At 40.2% G+C, this 20,807-nt stretch overlaps 1 protein-coding gene across 5 annotated transcripts; it reads right to left on the bottom strand.

Moving 5' to 3' along the window:
- Window positions 1-3,824: 3,824 nt before the first annotated feature.
- On the bottom strand, window positions 3,825-20,772 carry APOO (apolipoprotein O). Of its 5 annotated transcripts, none has more exons than XM_033147244.1 (9): window positions 20,673-20,772; window positions 17,915-18,031; window positions 17,603-17,722; window positions 14,859-14,913; window positions 11,312-11,407; window positions 10,739-10,830; window positions 8,559-8,666; window positions 5,719-5,802; window positions 3,825-4,219 (listed from the first exon to the last, which is right to left on the bottom strand). In XM_033147244.1, the coding sequence occupies exons 1-8, from the start codon at window positions 20,679-20,681 to the stop codon at window positions 5,746-5,748; spliced, it is 654 nt and encodes a 217-aa protein (XP_033003135.1). In that variant the 5' UTR covers window positions 20,682-20,772; the 3' UTR covers window positions 3,825-4,219; window positions 5,719-5,745. The 5 variants fall into 5 exon arrangements, with proteins under 5 accessions (XP_033003135.1, XP_033003136.1, XP_033003138.1 ...); XM_033147245.1 differs by having other exon boundaries at window positions 20,619-20,735; XM_033147247.1 differs by lacking the exon at window positions 20,673-20,772 and adding an exon at window positions 19,938-19,959.
- Window positions 20,773-20,807: the final 35 nt, after the last annotated feature.

Raw genomic sequence — 20,807 nt, 5'->3', positions numbered from 1 at the left:
AGCAGACCAGGACTGCGGAACCTTTTTCAGGTCACATTCCTTTCTGGCCAACCTTGTGGGGGCCAAGTGCCAGGTGTGATGGGCTAGAGACAAAAGTTGATGAAGCAACCAGTGTGAGTTTGACCTTGGTACAGTAGCCTAGTTTTTACAGTACACACACTCATCCCTCTGTCATCTTTATCCAGGCAAGCAGAAGGGATTAGGAGTTGAAGAACACGTTCCAATCACACAAAAACACTCAAGGAGTATATGTTGGTCAAAGTGTGGTCTGGAGAATCCTGAGGGCCAGTTAGAAAGGCCTGAGGTTCCCCATCGTCCCTCTGCTTTTCACTTAAAAAGTGCCCCCCTTCCCAGCACTTGTTGTTCGCCATGCCACCTTCACATCACATTCCCTTCTGGACTGAAAACCAGCAGACATGAGAGGAAGGCTTACAGTGCCCCTCAGGAAGTGGCTATGACACTGGAGGCTCATATCACTGCCTCATGTGCTTTAACAACTGTTACTATATTTAAGAACAAAAGCGGGGAAATGAAAACCAGAACCACTTGAGGGCAATATACGGCTTCTCTCTCTTAAGCCAATATAAAAATACTAGAAATCTGAATTTCCCACTGCATTTTATGAGCTGACAGCACATGAGTAGAACAATGGTGGGTGCATATGTTTTGATAATTCAGCCAAGCCTTCCTTAACGCAAGTTGTCAGCTAGAGGCAACAAAAAGAGAGGGAAATGACACAAACTGTTTATAGCACTGTTCAGATTTCTTCAGCAGGTTATGAATTTAGATAAGTTCATAATCACGTCATCATGTTAGTTTGGTTAGCCCCAGCATACTGAGAAATAGAAAAATAAATCACTTAAATGAATATAAGCAACAAAAGAAAACATGTTGTTACCCAAGTATTTCTTTATTGTTGTCTTGAGAAGGAATGGACAGATAATATACCACAGCATTTCACAAGAGCAGGAAATTCAGCTTCTGTGGTTTTACTGTAAGAGGAAATGAGACTTGCCTCGTTAGCCTTCAAGCGTTAGCTTTAAAGAGGTGAGAAAAATGCATTCTGAAATGCAGTTGGATAATTTTCTCTTACAGGATTTAAATAAGTGCAAATTCATACAGTCAGGAGGTCCAAGCGGTAAATGTTCGATATTGCACTGCCTCAAGCTGCAACTGAACTGTGTGGCTGACCTCCCCCTACCACAGAAGAATGTTCAAACATGCAGCTGTCCTGGTTTAGTTCAGGAAAACATTTCAAGGTTGGGTTTTCCATACTTTATCTAGTGTGTGGTCATTCTGCTACTCTGCTGGAATGTGCTTGACTACTATGCACACAAGCAATTCAAACAGCTGGTTTTTACCTACAAAGCCTTAAACGGCTCAGGACCGCAATACCTCAAGGTTCATATGGACCTACCAAGACCGTGAGAACAGCATTTGAAGTCCTTTGTGTCCCTCTCCACAAGAGGTCTGGAGGGTGACAACATGAGAATGGGCCTTTTCTGCAGTGGCTCCTCATTTGTTGAATGCTCTCTCCAGGGAGGTTTGGCTGGTACCTTCATTATGCACCTTTAGGTGCCAGGCGAAAACATTCCTCTTCAACTAGGACTTTGGCTGATTAACATCCTATTCACTTTTAAATGTATTTGTGGGAGTGGATGGGGGGTATTGGTTTTTGTTGTCGCTGCTCTTGCTTTTATCATGTGTTTTATGTTTTTATTTTGTATTTTTATGTTGTGAACAGCCCTGAGGTCTACGGATGAAGGGTGGCAGGCAAATTTAATAAACAAATAATTAAATAAGCATTCTCAATGGCTACCCTAGAACTATGGAACTCCCTTCCACTGGACACCAGCATAGGTAAATGCCAGAAACCTCTATCACAAAACTGCTGTACAATTTGATTTTGCTGCCCTAAACAGCCAAGAGCCAATTGTGTTTTAGGGTGATTTTGAAAAATCTGGATTTTACATAGGCTGAGATCTAGAGATAGATAAGTATCTGCTCCACACATACTTCCTCCTGAACACATGTTGGTACTTTATATGCCAGCCACAGTATCAGCTGGGTATTTTGATTTGTAGGTTTTATTATACAGTGGTACCTCTGGTTACATACTTAATTCATTCCGGAGGTCCGTTCTTAACCTGAAACTGTTCTTAACCTGAAGCACCACTTTAGCTAATGGGACCTCCTGCTGCCGCTGCGCCGCCAGAGCACAATTTCAGTTCTTATCCTGAAGCAAAGTTCTTAACCTGAAGCGTTATTTCTGGGTTAGCGGAGTATGTAACCTGAAGTGTATGTAACCCGAGGTACCACTGTATATATTATGTAACACAAATACACTAAATCTAATTCATTCCAAGTACCGCTTGGCACCATGAGGGCAAAGGAACTGCCTAACCATTAGTTAGGATAGCTAAATGAATCTTCCTTGTCCAGAGGCAGTATTCCAGATGCTGGGGACAAACAAGAGGTCCTCTTAATGCCCTGCTTATTATCATCCTGGAGACATCCAGCTGGCCATTGCTTGAAGCCGGATGCTGGGCAAGACAGACCCCTGAATTGATACACCAGGCCTCATTTTCAGTATCTTGAGAATATGACTTTCTATATCTGAACATGCCCCAGATTTTAGCCGTTATAGAACACGTCTTATGGATTTGCAAGCTTTTTTTTTAATGAACCCTTAGTATGTGGATGAGGGTCTAAAATAAAGTTCATAAAGCTAAATTTAAGTGCACATTTGTTATAGAAACAAGCTGAACTAATGAGGTAATTTGTTAGCAGTCAAGTGGCATGCAAACAGACACAAGAACCAGTGTCCCAATGTAAAAGAGAGAAGAGAGGGCTTTTAACAAGAAAAAAAAAGGCTGCATTAGAAGCAGCACCAGATTACTTGGTAGTCTGATAAGACTGAAGTCTATTGTGTAGTTTCTCTTTTTTTCCCAGGCCATGACATGAGTAATGTAGGTATTCACACAGCCAGCATACAATTGCTCTTATTAATAGGACAGATACTACATTAATACAGGATTTCCCATGCCTCATAACCTCTTCCTGAATTGTAAAGGAAGCACAACACACTCATACAGGATACCGTACAATACTTGAAAAATCCGATCAAATATTGAAATGTGTTCCCATTTGGATAGTTGAATGTTCTTGGCATGAACACATATGCTCAATGATGCCTTGTGTTGTTTCATTTACATGTTTGAAATGCATTTGCAAACTTCCTGCATGTGAAACTAAAGAATGGGCAGCCTGCCAGCATGCCACCATTCAGCCAGGCTGTTTTCACTTGGAAATGATGTGATGTGGCTGCAAGCAAGAAAAAGCTCATCTATTGTGTCCAACCCTACACAAAATGTTTGCGTTCCCTTGCTCTATAGTTCTCCTTCCTGAGCAGCCGATAAGAAGTCATTAGCTATGCTATAGCTAGTTCTCACCAGCGCAGCATTCTGACCCTTACTGAGCTGTGCATTCAGGCAGACAAAAAACCCTAAAGAAAAACAAAGAGTTCTGTTCCCATCCATCTATAAAGGGAATCTCACAGACATTCCATTATGCACTTCCCACTGACCTTCGTCATCCAGAAGAGTTTGATTTGGAGGGGGAAGGGGAAGGCGCATAGAAGAGACAAGGCCATTGTATTTCTGAGCCTTTTGTCAAGTTTGCTAGTCTACTGCTGGGCACAATTTTAATGCTCTTATGTTATTTAGCTTCTCCACCATCACCCGTAACACAATTAAGCTTTGTTCTGACCAAGAATGGAATTTATTCTGATTAATATATGGATGCTGATTAAATGACCAAACATAAGGGGGGAATCAGGCATTCATTTTAATTAAGCCTATAAATAGTAACAACAGACAGAGGAGTTCTGAGACTCAACTTGCAGGACAGTTCTAAGCAATTATTTAGAATTAAGTCCCATTAAGTGCAGTACTTCCTTGTAAGCAGGGCTCAGGGTTGCAGACGTAGACCGAGGTCCTGACAAAATCTATGAGTAATCTTGCTGAACTCTGACCTAAAGTCCAAAGCTGGCAAATAACAGGACTGTAACCCTTCAGATCCAGATATGGTGCTTTCAAACAGATTGTAAATCTTGTTCTTGTTGAGCCAAGCCACAGACAAAATGTCCTCATAGTCAACACAGATTCTGTGCTTTTTTTTTTTTAGAAAAGTGTTGATCTCCTGCAGGCTCTCAATCAATCTGTATTCAAAAGAAGGGTTTTAAAGTTAGTTTTTGCAGTCAGTCAAGATTTCTGCTGTTTTTGTAACCAAAAACTACTCCAAGCAGCAGGAGTCTTGTTGTGTGTGTGTGTGTGTGTGTGTGTGTGTGTGTGTGTGTTTTGGGGGGGGGGGTTATTCAATAATAAGTGAAACAGAACTGCAAGTTTTCAAAACTTTTAAAAAAATTGTTAAGTTCCCCAAAATTTTTAGTCAACACTGTTTGGAGTGGGATCCAAAAAGTAGCCCAGTTTTCTTGCTGTTAGTGCATATAAAACAACTCTATAGATAACATAATATTTCACATTAGCCAGCAACCGTCCAATTTTCAAGTAATCTGATTTACCTTCTAGAAAACTCTGAAATGGTTATTTATCAAACTTATTAGTTGTTTTTCATTACAAAATCTCAATGCATTTACAACAAAAAATTAATAACATGCATTAAAGTCAGCATAAACTACAATACACTAAAATCTAAAACTGATTCATATTTTTGAAAAAAAGGACTAAATCATCACACCCACTGACAAAGGCGAGACATAATTAAAAACTAAAGGCCTGATGGAAAAGTATTGTTTTTGCCTACCACCTAAAGATAAGTACCGGTAATGTGACTGCCTGGAGAGTATACCATAAGCGGGGAGCCATTGCTGAGAAATATTTTTCTCATGTCCGCACTCTCCGCATCTCCCTTGGAGGGAACACATGGCAGAAGGGCTTCAAATGAATGTGCCAAGTGAGAAGTAATGGAGCTATTTTATTAGTTTTTCTTCCTCCGGCAAAGAGGGAACAGGAACCATAGCTATAGAGGGGCGCAAGCCAATACATTACTTTCAGAAATGTATTTACAGTGGTACCTCTGGTTAAGTACTTAATTCATTCCGGAGGTCCGTTCTTAACCTGAAACTGTTCTTAACCTGAAGCACCACTTTAGCTAATGGGACCTCCCGCTGCCGCTGCGCCGCCAGAGCACAATTTCTGTTCTTATCCTTCAGCAAAGTTCTTAACCTGAAGCGTTATTTTCTGGGTTAGCGGAGTATGTAACCTGAAGTCTATGTAACCTGAAGAGTATGTAACCCGAGGTACCACTGCACTCTTTTATTCTAAACATGGATTTCAAAGCATTATTTTCTGCCACTCAGCTATGCACCTAAGCAGAGTTTGCAAACTGGTGCTCTAGAGATGAACCCCCAGCTTGATTTATATTTTACAAAGTTCTAAGCCTTTGAAAACATTTGATTGCTGTAGTTAAATATTATGCACATCACCATACCTTTGGAATGGTCAGGAGAGATAACACAAGTAATAAAAACAGCTAATAGTTTTAAAATTGCATCACTCAAGTGTTCTATTTGAGTAAATTATGTATTTGGAGCCAGAAGAATTTAAAAAAACAAACTTAACAACTAATCCAGCTTTACTTTTAGGGCTATTCTTATTTTTCTCATGGGAGCCATGGAATAGTTTTAGTGCACCTTACCTGTTCATTGAGAAGCCATAGACAATTCTATTTTATTGCTTTTTCTTCTTGTACTTTTGCTGTTTTGTCACTATCTGCATCAACCTTAAAAAGACATCACAGATTGAACTTTATTAAATAATTTTTATCAAAACAATTTGCCTCCACAAAATAAAGTATTTGATTATAAGATTCCATAGTCTTTGGGCATATACCATCTCTAAAGGATGATCTAATGTTAGTTTCTCCTCAGTATGTATTTTGGGGTCCTTTAGTAAAGCCTGTGCATATCTCTGAATTTTCAGAAAACTGCCCAAGTATGGCAGAGGAACTGATTTCTTAGTCCATCCTCTGGACAAAAGCGATCACACTTGCAAAATATCATTGAGTGAAACAAGATGCCTGGAGTATGAAGAGAGTCTGGCTTGTTCAGTGTTTCTGTACCTAGGACAAATTCCAATATTAAAGAGGAAAAAAGAATCTATATGTTTCTAGGAAAGTTGAAGTTAATTTTGATGGGTACATTTCCCTTAGGCAATCCATGTTTGTTGTGGAGACTTTAACCTCATGAGAGAATCTCATATTCTGAAAGCAAGTTGTTGTCTCCTCAGCTGGGACATTTTAGAAACACACGTGTTTATATGGGGGGGTGGAGGACCAAACATTCCATCAGCGTAATAACTCCTGCCTGTGTACATAAATTATTTTTCCCGATAGACCCTGCACAGTTTTATTCTGAATTGTGACTTAGAAGGTCACAGAATATCGTATGCCGGGTGAGGTACCTAAGGCCCAGGAGGCAAATGTAGCCCTCCAGGTTTCTCTCTTGTCCTTGGGACTCTCTCCAGGCCACCCGGCTCCCAGCCTTGTTTTGTACTCCCCACAAGGATTTTTGCCTGGCCAGAATGATGCCTTGAATTCTGATATTGTCTTGCCTGCCTGGAAGGAGGATGGGGAGGGGTGTGTGAACCTGTGTATGAACTAGACCATTTCACAAAGGTAAAGTAAAAAGGTAAATTCATTGCTCTGTCCACTTTTGCTTCTGGTCCTGTCGACCACTGGCATGTGGTCCCTAGAGAGTTGCCAAGAAAGGACTGCAACCCTTGCAATGAAAGTGGGTTCTCACCGTCATATGCTTAGATGTTAAACAAAAACATAAGTAAGAAGCCATGGACTGGATATCAAGAAACCTTTCATATATTTTAATTACTTTAAAAAAATGCATGCCCTTTTTAAAGCCCCGCCCCCCACTTCTTGTCACTTGGGAATACTGAGTTCTATCCAACTTTTTTGATAGCAAAAAATTGGAAAGGAGAAGTGATACCCACCAAATTAGACTGGCAGGTTAAGATGATAGAATATACAGAACTAGCCAAAATGACTGGAAGTATAAAAGATGATTCAAAACAGAGATTAAATAAAGAATGGAATGTCTCTAAAGAATATTTACAGATACATTGTAAAAAAAAATTAATGCTTTGACGAGTCTAGACTGAATCTTGCAGGACAATATGGAATACGAATAAACTAAGTGATAATTAAAATTAAGAAGTGTAAATGCACAGTGTGAAATCAAAAATGAAGCCTAGAAAACATAGTGGGATGAATAGAAGTCAAAGGAATATGTGATTTCCCCCCCCCCTTGTCTGTTTGTTCTTTGGTGCTGTTATTGCATTGTTTTGTTTTGTTGTTTGTTTATTTGTTTTTAAAGTATTGTTTCAATAAAGTATTTAACATTTTTTGAAAAAAATAGAGTTCTATCCAACTCAGTCAAACCCAGACTAAACCCACTGAAACAAATAGATTGAAGGCGATCATCACTGACAAATCCATGGATTTCAAGGGGCCTACAGTGAGTCAGATACCATCAACTGAAATTAACGTGTTGAAATAGTTTAACCAAAAGGAACAAGAGAGGAATGAGGTTAGGGAAGGATATGATGCAATTAACAGCAGAAGTATATAAGAACTTGAAAAATGTCGCCGACATCTCTGAAAGGTAACTACAATTTTGACTGATGGGATGTAGAGGATTGTAGCCTGTTTCTGCAACAAACTAGTGCTTAAACATGCAAACTTGAAGAATGAGCAGCATAATATGTAGAAGATTCAAATGGCATATTAAACAGCATCTCCCTTTAAACGTAATTTAAGAGCAGCAATAGCATGTTGCTTGAATCCCAAACCTATAAGAGCATGGCATTTCTAGTAGTGTGTTGCATTTCCTAATTATGAATACAGGTACATGAAACTAGGAGCAACCAGTGTTAGAAACTGAGATATGAAAGCTGGGAGCTAAATGGCACCTTAAACCTAGATTATGGGCGCAACAATGGAATGTCTAGGCAGGCTTTTTTATAACAAGAATACAAAGCTGAAAATGAATGAATTGCGCTAAAATCTTATGTTCATTTTTCACATGGTCTAGTCTTCATCTGAAGACTGCAAAAAACAAAGCCGTGCTTCCCCAGCCTGCCCCCCTCTAATATTCTTAAGAGGGCCTCTTCTCCAGTCTTCAGAGAGTAGCTGAAAGTGGGGAGGCAGAAAAAGGTCCTCCCTTCCTTCCACTCTGCAGTTTTAATCTGAAATCTTAGGTGCAGCACTGTGCCCAGAGCTGAGAAACTGTTTGTGCTAATGAAAATCCCTTTTGCAAAACACACCTGGAACAATGGGAGTTTCAAATGCTGGGAACAACAGCATGGTACTTGAAACTATGTGACTAATTTGACTTATCCCTGCACAGCTCTGGTGCTCTAAAAGCATAAGGAGAATAGCAAAGAAACAAAGAACACAGCAATTCAAAACAAAACAGCCAAGAACAGAGACACACCTACAGCACAACAATCTCTCAAATTTCATACCTTGTCACTGGCTTTTGCAGATTTTTTCTTTTTGGGAGGATCTTTCCAGAGAGATTCTATGTTTATGTAGGCTTGCAGACTCCAGTCATACAGCTGAGAACCAGTTACCTTTCAGAAATCGAAGATTTCATAACAACAGTCAAATTAACATCCACTTGCAACACTGTGTATTTTTATTTTTAGGGTTTTTTTAAAAAAAAAACCACAACTTTACAAACATTTATGAAGAAGTGCTAGTTTAATTACTTTTATTGTATCTAGCCATAGGCCATTACAACAAAATATTGACCCAGCCCAATAATGGCAGGGAAGATCAATTGCTATTCATGCAGTACAGGCCTAGAGCCCTCTGAACAAGGACAACATCATTTTTATGAGCTTAACCAAACTACTGTAGCAATGCAACAGATATTCACAAGTATCAACCTTTTAAAAAAGCTGTTCTTGCTAGAAAAATGTCAGTGCTAAAGATATTGGCAGATTAAGTTGGTTTATGGAAGGAAATTTCCCAGTCCCCTGCTCCCCCGCCCCAACACAGTAGCACCCCTAGCAAAGGAGAAGATTCAGGGGCTTCTTGAGCAATGCAGAAAACTTCCCAAAATAACTAAAAGTAGCTAATGAAAGAAAACGCTCCTGTACTCTGCTGCTCACAGCAACCCCATCCCACACTGTCAAAGCAGTGTTTGTAGAGGTTTCTAAGGGATGTGGCGGTACACGTAGTAGCAAACTTTACATTCATGAAGTTCCTTTATTCAATTTATTTTACTGGATCAAATCCAGTAAAAAGGTAAAGGACCCCCAGACAGTTAAGTCCAGTCAAATGCGACTATGGCATGTGGTGCTCATCTCACTTCAGGCTGAGGGAGCCAGCGTTTGTCCACAAACAGCTTTCTGGGTCATGCGGCCAGCACAACTAAACTGCTTCTGACACAATGGAACACCTTGACGGAAACCACACAAGCTGTGTAAGAAAGCCAGCCTTACAAAATGCAGAGATTGGCTAGATAGAAAAATACTTAAAGAAGCATATGATGACTACTAGTTATCCTTAAAGAAAGGTCAAAGATAAATCTAGAAAACATCTGCTCAAAATTTCAGCTGCAAAAAATGATATGCAAGAACTCTGATTAATCATTAATTTAAGGCTAAGCCACCAGCTTGTAAACAAACTGTGCTGTGCTCCATCTGTACTCAATGTCTTTGTACTTCAAAGCATATTACTTTCAGTACTCATTCCATATAGCATTGTTGTACGCTTCAAACACATTAAATGTGGGACTTAATTGTTTCAAATACACTTGAGAAGGATGGGTTTACACCAGTGTTTTATTTTTCAGGGGGTGCTCAAGGGTACGCAGTACCGGCACCTCCTTTTATTGTAGTGTGACACTTACTATAACAACTTCATGGTGAACACCAGCACCTATTTTTCTAGAAAAAAGCACTGGTTTACACAATTAGAGAGGGCCTCAAAAACAGCTGCTTCTTCAGCTTTACTTATGATAAGGAGGATAACCTCACCATTTTCAGTGGATGAGAGTGAATTATTTCACATGAACAAGCAACCACAAGGATTCACTCAACCAAGAGACAATTTTAAGAAAAATACATACCTAGGACTATTCTACGAGTTCTAAGGCACTCCTAGGGGGAATACAAGTGTGCAAACAAGACTTTTGATCACTGATAATTCATACAACACTGCAAAACCTTAAAACCTGCCTAGCTGACACAAAGACACCAAAAGAAGCAGACTACCCTAAGTTGTGTCATTCTGGCATTTTAGCCTGCATGTATTAGTAATGCAGGCTTTTGTAAGAAATAAGCTGTGCTTGCCTTTAGAACAAAGTACAGTGGTACATCGTTTTACGAATTTAATCCGTTCCGGAAGACGTTCTTAAACCAAAACCATTCTTAAACCAAGGCGCGCTTTCCCTAATGAGGCCTCCCGCTGCCAGTGCCCTTCAACTGTTCAGCTTCTGTTCTTAGACCAAGGTAAAGTTCTCAAACTGGGACACTCTTTCCGGTTTTGTGGAGTTTGTAAACCGAATTGTTCTTAAACTGGACTGTTCTTAAACCGAGGTACCACTGTACATACAACAGCAGATGAGCATTTGCTATTTGCAAGCCATATTTACAGTTATACAAATAGGAACTGTGTGATTTCCCACAGTACTAACCTTGGCAAGGGTAATGGCTTGCTGCGGGTAGTAGAGAGCGGCACCAATCCCCATGAAGCTTGCTGGATACACCAACCTCTTTATTTTGGAACCTGCACCAAAGAATATACATTACTTTTCATGATGTCTGTATCCAACAAATGACATGCTGAACAAGGTGATCCACACATTATAACACATTTTTTTCAGCCAGCCTAAGCTATCCAAATGACACATTATTTTGTTATAAGTACCTGTCTTTTTGACAGAAAGTAGATCTGGATGAAAGTGTTTGAAGCAATGGGATCTGATTAAACATAATAGTTTAGTGGAATAGAATTTGTGTAGTGGGTTAGAATTTGAAGATCAGAATTGCAGAGAATATAAATATACTGATGACTAAAGAACTCAAGCCTGGCTTCCAAACCTTTAGCAGATCCTGCCCACATAATTCCAAATTCTTCTTTATAATTATGAGGATTCAACACATTAAAAAGATACAGTTACATCTCCACTGCACATCAATATTTATGTCAATGAAAGAGAAAATTATCATTTAGAATTTGAAGGGTGAAATTGTAAACTATCACATACCTCTAGCCAGAAACAAGCCAACAATACCAGCAAAACCTATGACACCAAGCCTAGGATAAAATCCTGGAGGTGGGGTTTTGAGAAGTTCGTAGCCTTCTAAAATAAAAATCAGACCGCAGCATATTAGACGCCATGTAGTTTGTATATATTTTCATAATTTCAATTAAATTTAAAAGTATTATTTGAACTTATATTTCCTACTACAAATAATTCACTACAACTACAAACAACTTTTAATATCCACTTATACCCCACTTTTCCTCCAAGGAGCTCAGGACAGCATACATAGCTTCCCCACATTTTATTCTCAAAACAATTATATGAGGTGGGTTAGGATGAGAGGCAATGTGGGGATTTGAACCTGGCTCTACCCAGGTTTCTGGCACCTGTCGCACACCTTATCAAGTCAGATTTTATTTTGCAAAATGAATCTGAAGGTTCTGTGAATATAATCATGTACACTGTTATACTTTATAATTTTTTTAATGTAATCAATTCTAATTTGTATGAATAGGGAATGGGTGAATTTTTGGAAATGTGGCTGTGCAAAGTCAGGGAAAACAAGATCCAGTTGCACACAGCTAAAAACAGGGCTTCGTTTTAAGAATAACATCAGATTAAAGAAAAACAACATTCCTTGGGGGATGAAACTGCATGTTCCAGAACAACAGTGCCGATTTGCATAGACCCTAAAGGCACTATGATAAGGACAAAGATTATGGCGTTTGAGTCATGTAGTCAGAAAAGACCTTGAAACCCTGAAACCTAGAAGCATTCAGATGGGGATCTGAAAGATACTGCAAGAATCTTGCAAGCCCAAAAAACATTCCAAGTTGATCTTGCAATCCAAAGAATATCTGCAATCAAGACTGTGTCACATAACCAAAAGATTGAGCTAGGAGTATAAGAATTAAAAGAAAAGTTATAAGAGTAGCCATTTGCCCAAAAGATCTCTGCAGAACCCCAGTGAGCACTATGGAACTTCCACCTTGTCCTCTTTGTGCTACTAGTTAGGCAAAGAAACAATCTCTGGTTAGGCAAAGAAACAATCTCTGGTAACCATTCTTGCAGAGCAAATGTGAATGTGCTGTTTGATTGAGAGTTCTTGAGTAAATGAAATTACAGTAATACTTTCAAAAATCGGAACCAATGCCTTAGTTTCTATGCACTCCTCCAATCCTGCTTTGCTATTGCAAAGTGAGGCCAGAAGGCAAAGCAGTGCAAGAGGCAGGGGTGGACTATGAGTATGCAGAAGACAGAAATATTCAAAAAAGTAAAAAGATCAAAACTGGCAATAAGCTGGCAAAACAAAGATAAACATAAACAGCTAAAGAGGAACAGGTATGCATACGGAAAAAGGGGTTCCACCCACAACTATGTTAGACTTTCAGGAGCTACAATATTCTTTGCCGATTTTTGCTACAACAGACTAATCCAAGCACAATTCTCCCTTAATCACTAACAGTTACAGGGATTTTTTTAAATGACAGGACATCTTCAAATATCTAAAGGGCTGCCACATGGAGGGTAGAGAAAGCTTGTTTTCTCCTGCTCTTGAGGCTAGGACCTGAACCAATGGATCATGTCACGAGAAGGGAGATTCCCACTAAACATCAGGAAGAACTTTCTGACAGTAAGAGCCGCTCAACTGTGGAATGCACCTGTTGGAAGGTAGTGGGCTCTCCTTCATTGGAGGTTCTTAAGCAGAGGCCGGATGGCCAACTGTCAGGGATGCTTTAGATGAGATGCCTGTATTGCAAGGGGTTGGACAAGATGACCTCAGGGTTCCTTCCAATTCTACAATGCTATGATTCAGAAATGTACAATTATTTACCATTTACCTTTTTCTGACCCTATCTGCTATCAAACAGGGTATTGCTGTATTGCTACAGCAATAAGGGACGATTCCTCAGGGTGTAGCTTATCAGATTCCTTTATGTGCAGTTTTCTCCAACATGAACCCTTTAAAAATACATCTGCAGTAAGCATTCTGTTCTGTTGTACAAAGCACAGGACTGCCTATCATCCATGGTTAGTCAGCTGCAGCCTGGGATTGACAATCATTTATGAACTAAGCCCCAGAAACAGTGGGCCAGAGTAATTTGGGGAGGGTAAAGGGAACTGCTACTCTGAAGTTAGATCAAGGTATTAAGCGATAAATATTTTCTCTTTCATTTCTCTACATTTTTAAAAAGCAACGGTAATCTAAATGAAGAGTTTTTGAGAACTTGCCACAAATCCACTGCCCAACGGTGGATTTCGTCATTCTTTCTGCTTTTTAAATCATTTAAACAGTTTGAGAGAGAGAAAAAGAATAGGATTCTTTTAGCTTAAGGATTTTTAATTTTTAATGACTTACATGGACAGGTAGTATATGACTATACTGTTTCCAGTAGGGGCAAATGACACGGGGTGGGGGAGGTAGCAAGAAAATGGCATGGAGGGAAGGGTTAGAAACCATCGTTCCCATAGTTCATTTTTGTAACAAGATCATTAGAGACAACTCCATGTTAAGGTCTAATTTGATCCTCAGTGAAGTTATCTAAATAAATATCCTTTTGTTTTGTATAACCTATTAACTATCAGCTTATGGTTCAAATTCCAAAGCACATTATGCCCCTGAAGAGATGCATTTTGAGATCTTTTGTTTTGCACTTTCACTGAATCCTTTTTTGTTTGACCATTATTCGAAACAGCATAGGGAAGACCTTTGTTTCGTTTCTAATAGGTCTCTTATCTTCTTATAACCACATTGTTCCAAGCCTAATACGCTCCAATAAAACCAAATACATTGCAGCAAATAAATATGCAGCAATTAACTGGTGCCTCGCCTCACTGTACAGCCAAGATGGAGAAATACAATGCACATCTACAAAGTCTTGACAATAAAGAACAGAAACATTTCCTTGTTTAAACAGGAAATGCTGAAAAGACTGGGGTTCCTTTACAGAGAGAAAGAGAAGCCAAGGCTGCATATCTTTTAATGCTTCAGTACAGGTATAGGAGCATCAAAACCTATTATTTCAACATAGGCTTAACACAGAATTCAGGTATCTTGTTGCCCTCCAATGCTTCCCATCTCCCAGGCTTTCCTTGTAGCATATCAGACCCATCACCACCACTGTTCTTGGAGAGGAGAGAATTAAGACCTGCAGTGACAAACTACAGTAAGCTGAGAAAAGTACATTCCTGCATAACTTAGGCAAAGATTTGAAAGTTGCAGTAAAAAAGGTGGAAGCCTTTTGTGTTAATTATAATCAGCATACTAACAACAAAACAACCACTGTAATGGGCTCAGTATGACTAGGCCCCCACAGGATCTCATTATGGGTAACCTTTGGTGTAATGTGCCTATAATAAATGAGACCTTTAAGAGGGCAGAAATAAGCACCTTACATGGCTAGCTTCCCCCTGAGCAGAATGAGGCAGCTGCTTTAGCAATGTTCAATACAGCTGCAATCACACAGGTCATGTAAAACTGTTTTTATAATCTTGCTACTACTTAACCACATCTGATTTAGTTGTAGGAACTATCAATGGATCTTACCTCTGCCATATTCAGCTGCTTTTTCTACTTTGGGCATGGCTTTGTCAGAAAAACCCTAGAGATGGGAACAACAGTGATAATTGCTACTGTTTTTCATCAAAGAAGATCACAGAGCCGTTTGTAAGCACCTAGTGGCATTACAGGTATTCCAAAGCAATTTAAAATGGTTTCTATATAGATCATATCTCTATACCGTATTATACTGTGTTGTAGGCTACCCAGTAACACCAGGCTTGCTATAACAGGGGTGACCAACTCCCAAGAGACTGTGATCTCCTCATAGAATTAAAAACTGGCAGTGATCTACCCCCTTTTGGGGGGTTCTGGTCAAAGTTGTTGAGCTTTTTTAGGGAGGAAAGGCCTGGTTTTTGAGAATTCGAGCCTAAACTCAAGGGAGAAGCGGAATCAGCCACTCACCAACAGATCGCTGGGGGAACAAACAGCATCACTTACTAAACTCCGTCTTCCATTCTGCAGATCAGGCAACAATGGAGGGTGGAGCGACGGGGCAGGGCAGGATTTTATTTTACCTACGCTAAGGAAAGTGATCCAGCGATCGACCACAATCTACCAAAACCTTCCAGGGATCTACCAGTAAATCCCGATCTACCTGTTGGACATCTCTGCTATAGAATGTCTACCACGCACAGGAAGGAATGTAAGCTAGTGATTCCTCACTTCTAGGTGTCTCTAAATGTTCCTGTCTAAATGTTCCTGTCATTTGTACAGGAACACTCTAATCCAACCACGTTATATCAAGAAGGCAACCATGGCAACCTAGAGCCTTCTTGAGTGTTACAAAATAATCTGCAAGTGTGTGATTTGGATGGGGGAGCAGACAAGTGCACTAGCTCTAGCCCCTTCTTCTATTTCTGTAACCTTACAATTCATGGAAGCTCATGTCTCACTCTACTCATCAGACTGACCTCATGAGGAGGGGGAAGAGGAGCTCTGCATTCCCATATCTGAGGAAGCAATTCCTGAATCCTGACTGAGGTAGCTTCCCTCACTTCTCACTTTTTCTGATATGGAAGGCAAGAGGAGACTTTAGGAAGTCAAAATGCTCAAATGTCCTGGCTGCTGCTTTCCCCCCAACTTCTTAGCCAGGGTGGGAACAAAGAAAGAGATCAAATCCCGCACAAGCACTACACAGCGCACCTCCCAGCCAGTGGTCTAGGGGCACAAGGCTAGTCCCCTAAATGTTCCTCATGCACCTCCTTCCCAAATCCTGGGAAGCTTCTGCCTAGCTTAGGGTGGGAGGTGTGATGCTCATGGGTCCAAGAGCCATCCTGGCTTTAAGAAAGAGGCAGGAGTGCTCCAGCATCCTATCAGAACCCTGGTGCCTCCTTCCCAAAGCATGGGAAGCTTCTACCCAGCTTAGGGAGGAAGGCACGATGTTCATGCACGCAATGTCACAATGTCACATGTGTGATATGCCGCCCCATCGCCCTTGCAAGCTGGTGCCTCTGGCTCCAGCTGTTCCCCTATGAAAATTTTCATAGAAAAATCCCAATGAAAATCCTCATTATTATATATTTTATATGGCTGTTTGTTTGTATATATTTTAAATTTTTATAGATTGATATTTTATGATGGCTTATACTTGTAATGCCTAATAAAGGTTTGACGAAGAAGAAAAATTTCACCACATGCCACTGCTCCCAGTAATACTCACAACCAGAAAGAAACATGGAAGTGGTACCAAGAATGGTGCCACAGCTGCAAATTAAACCAGAACAACCTGAACCACAAGCAGAATATTACTGGAACATGGCATGTGTTGGCTTAGTTTTTAAAGGTAGGTTAAAAAAACAGGGCTGTGCACAGCCCCATCAGCCATGACCACAATCACCAGGTCCCATATCAGGACACTTCATCTAGAACCACCTGCACCACCCTGGAACTGGCCCCAAAGTAGTTCAGGTGTAGGGCTTATGTTTATTTGGTTAAAAACAACAACACCAAAGCCTAATTAACAGTCATGAGAGGCAGAAGAAGGAAGCAGAGAGCAGGGGTGTCAATTTGGGGCACTTATAAAGCTGCTAGCAAAGGAGCACCCTGCAGGAAGAAAACTCTGGCAGTGAGCTCCAAACTTTCCCCTGGCTCAGGCCTTGACCGAATCCGGAACACAACCCTGTTTAAAAAAATCTGCCAGCACCACCAAATTGCAGGTGGTCTTGGGGGGGCCCTAAAACCAGAGGGGTGTATGGAAGCTTCGGTAACAAGACTGGGAGATTAAAATGTAAATGCAATGTCCATTAGCTTATCAGGATTGCAACCTGTTTGTGGAATTCTTATACTTGCATCTCCACAATCTGAAATAATTAACAGTTAAAGCTTAGTCTCATTATGAATTTAAACTCTATAAAGTTCCTATTAACTGTACCCCTCAGTTTACAACCCAAAAACTCCATTAAGAGAACTTCCTTCAACAAAGAACAAGTTGGGCATTTTCAAGCACATTCATTAAAAGAGCTAAGTAACATTTGTTAACACTCAATTTGTGTCTAAAACCAGACAAAAACGAGGTCAGATAGCTTGTCAGGCAAATCTGTATTTAGAAAATGGTAGAATTACTTCAAGACAACATATCCTGGCAAAATGATGATATTGGGGAAGTCTGTATCAACAGTTAGTATGCAAGAGAACTGGTTCTACTCATGGGAATTTCTGGAATGAGATCTTCACATTAGTATGAATTCATCAGTTGCCAGGACACTCAATGATATTACATACTGCTATACCTGAAACCAGGCTGTGTATGGCTCCAAAGATTGCCGCACATAACAGATACCTTCCTCCAACTGTGTATGTGTATCTTCCACATACTTTGATTTTGGTGATGGACTAGTATAGAGTGAAAGCTGTGAACAGCAGAAAACACAAAGTTACTTGCTATTGTCAAATTATTCCACAATAATAAACGTTAAGACATCAATGTGTACGCAGAATAATTGCACCCCAGGAAGAGAAATCTTCTTAATTAAGAATGGTCACATTGAAACTGGGTGCTGGCTAACCAAAAACAAATGTTTACTAAGACAACAGACTCTTACCTCATCAACTTTCAGTACCGGTAAGTTCTTTTTAGATGCATCATTCTCAGGAGCAGCAGCATAAACTTGTACAGCAAGAAAGCTTAAGCTAGCAGGAGCAGCCATCAATTGCTTTACCTAAATATGATGAAAACATTTGTATTTTATGAGCTCAAGTGGAATTATATTGCACATCCCATATGCCTAATATACACGCAAATAAAAAATCCAGGGTGCCTATCAGAAGTGTGTTCACTGTTATCAATCTACATTTTTGTCAGTATTTTTGTTTGCATTTCCTGAGGATAGCATGTCAATAATATTTCTGTTTTCAGTTCAGCCTGAACTGGAGCACAGTGGAGGCAAATCAGTAATTTCTGATAAGCTTCCACGGAAATCTAGCTTGAAAAGCTGTGCTTTCAATTCCTGACACTCAGCTGCCATCAAAAATGAAACTGTCCATCATTTCTGTAATTGTTTATTGTTATAAATAAATAATAATTACCAAAGAAGAAAACATACTAACCTTCAGAGGTTAGGGAAATTAGCTTCTTTGGAGATAAAATGTAAATACTAATACCAACATGTTTGCTACAATAAATTTAGGAATGAGGCAAGATGAATAGAGCACACAAATTATATACCGGGTAAATGCCTGACGGCATAAGGACTACAAACAATCTGTATCACTCTTCCAATGATTTTAAGCCACCCTTATTCAGACCAATACAGATACAGTATAGAGCTGCTACATGGTCAGGCTTAGAGAAAGAAAAGCAGTGTGTGCCCATCTTTGTTTGTCTAGACTAGAGCTATTCTTTCTACCATAATAAATTGGGTGAGGGAGAAAGAACACTGGGAGACAAAGAAACTTTATGTGCACACTTGAGCTCCCACATGGCACTGCTGAATTTAAGTGAACATTTCAAATAGAAATCATACCATCAGTAACATGTTCTCTTAAAATAAACAGATGCCTAAAACAGAACAACACTTCAATCTTCATCAGGTTTTCTATGGTTTCCATCCAGTGCACTCTTATTTGGAATTATGCACCACTGAAGTTGGGGAGGGGGAATTTTTCTGTAAACATGCATATGATTATAATGTAGAACACAAAACTCTGAAAATGCTCAGTACTGAAAATGGCCCAGAAAGTTTAATTTATACTTTTAACTGTTAATTCATAGAATATATAATGTGCATAGTGTTTTATTACAAGGAAAGCACTTAATAGCCTCTATTTTACATATTCGAAATTACCATTGAATTATTTATTTTGTTCAACAAAATGTATTTACTTGATTGTATCAAAACCACAGCAGTTAAATTAGCAAAGAAGATAGAATAACAAATTTTTCAAATCCAATAGTTAAGAGCATATGCATTTTTCTTTCACAAATTAATTGGTTAGGAATATGTATTACATCAAATACAGTTAAGTGAAAAACCAGATCATGATTTTTTTGACAATTACGCTGTTAATTACATTACAAAACACCTTTCTGTTTCACAAAGCTTGGTCCTATAGCTCCCCCTGGAGAAAGGCAGGATGTACAACCCTAGAAAACTAACAACTATTGTACTGAACACAAACTGAAACATTTAAGAAAAATACAAATCAACAGTCAATGCTCCTCTGATGAGGGATGAGTAGTTACTCCTATAACAGATTCGAAATAAGATGGCAGACCCTCTTTCTTTTTCTTTTTAAAAAGTTATATTGTTTGTCCCTACAGTATCCCTTGCAAAACAGCAAAAGCAAAGAGGCTTGTGGCACCTTAAAGACCAGCAGATTTATTATGGCATAATAAACACCTATGCATTACAGTTCACTTCGTGATGAGTTACTTAATTTATTCACTGTGTAAACATGGTCTCAGAAGTCCTACTGAATTCCATGGGGTTCACTTCACACGAAGTGGTGTTAGGAGTCGACTGCAACCTTCGTCTTAAAGGATTCTCTGGTTGTGCTACGAACTAAGGCTGCATCCCTACAGCCACTTATCTGAGAGCACGTCTCACAGAATTCAATGGTATTTACCTCTGATTTGACGTGTGCAGCATTGCACTATAAACAGCCCCTCTACAACACAAGGCTACAATCCTAAACTCGCTTGGGAGGAAGAGCCATCAAAATGCATACGATTTAGTCGTTTTAAAAAGTCTGCTAGGAACTCTGCTAGGAAATGAACACTGACAGGGGAACATCATCACTGGGTTTTTTTGATCGACATATGCGTATATCTAATTGCACCGACAGCACCAGATCGCATTTAGATTCTTTTCTAAATGGGAGGGAAGAGGTGATTTGGGCAAGGGCTGAAATGCGAGTTGAACCCCGCACTGTATTGGCCCAACATCGAGAGGTCTCCCTATGTGTGCGGGCGGAGGATTCGAAATTAGAAGAGCAGTTCACTCTCCGGTCCGCCTCGCTCCCCACCCCCACCCCGCGGAGCCCAAACGGCCACACAAAAGACAAAACTGAAGAGGGCGGGGCTGCTAACACCGGCGCGTGCAAACCTCCGTCTACACCCCTTTTTTAAAAAACCGCCGCGACTGACCGGCATGTTTCCATGGCAACCGCGCGGTAATACGAGTGCGGCGCCGACCGTTACGGCGCAAGGGCGCGCGCACACACACACACAGTTAGAAAGTCGCGCGGCGAAACAGTATCAGAGCCGGGGCGGGGGGCGAGGGGCGGAGGAAGATAAAGAAAACTAACCACAGTGATATCGTTCAATTCCCTCCTCTAGAACTACCGGTGAAACTTTCTCACCTTGAACATGCCGAGGACAGCGCCGCTACTGGAGTGCGGCGCGACGGCAATGACGCACAAACCACGCGCCTATGACGGACGCCACAGCGGCACCAGCCCGACACGAGAGAAGGGGGAGGAGAGACGTCGCGCGCG

This window comes from Lacerta agilis, chromosome 4 (genome assembly GCF_009819535.1).
Source record: "Lacerta agilis isolate rLacAgi1 chromosome 4, rLacAgi1.pri, whole genome shotgun sequence".
NCBI classification, from domain to species: domain Eukaryota; kingdom Metazoa; phylum Chordata; class Lepidosauria; order Squamata; family Lacertidae; genus Lacerta; species Lacerta agilis.
Note: the sequence above shows the minus strand (reverse complement) of the source record. Positions and strands in the feature narration are given on the sequence as shown.

Excerpts from the sequence above, each read along its gene's own strand:
- APOO (XM_033147244.1), bottom strand. Across the intron at positions 17,723-17,914 it reads CGGTACTGAAAGTTGATGAG|CTTTCACTCTATACTAGTCC; the intron begins GTAAGAGTCTGT and ends TGCTGTTCACAG. Across the intron at positions 14,914-17,602 it reads CATACACAGCCTGGTTTCAG|GGTTTTTCTGACAAAGCCAT; the intron begins GTATAGCAGTAT and ends TCCCATCTCTAG.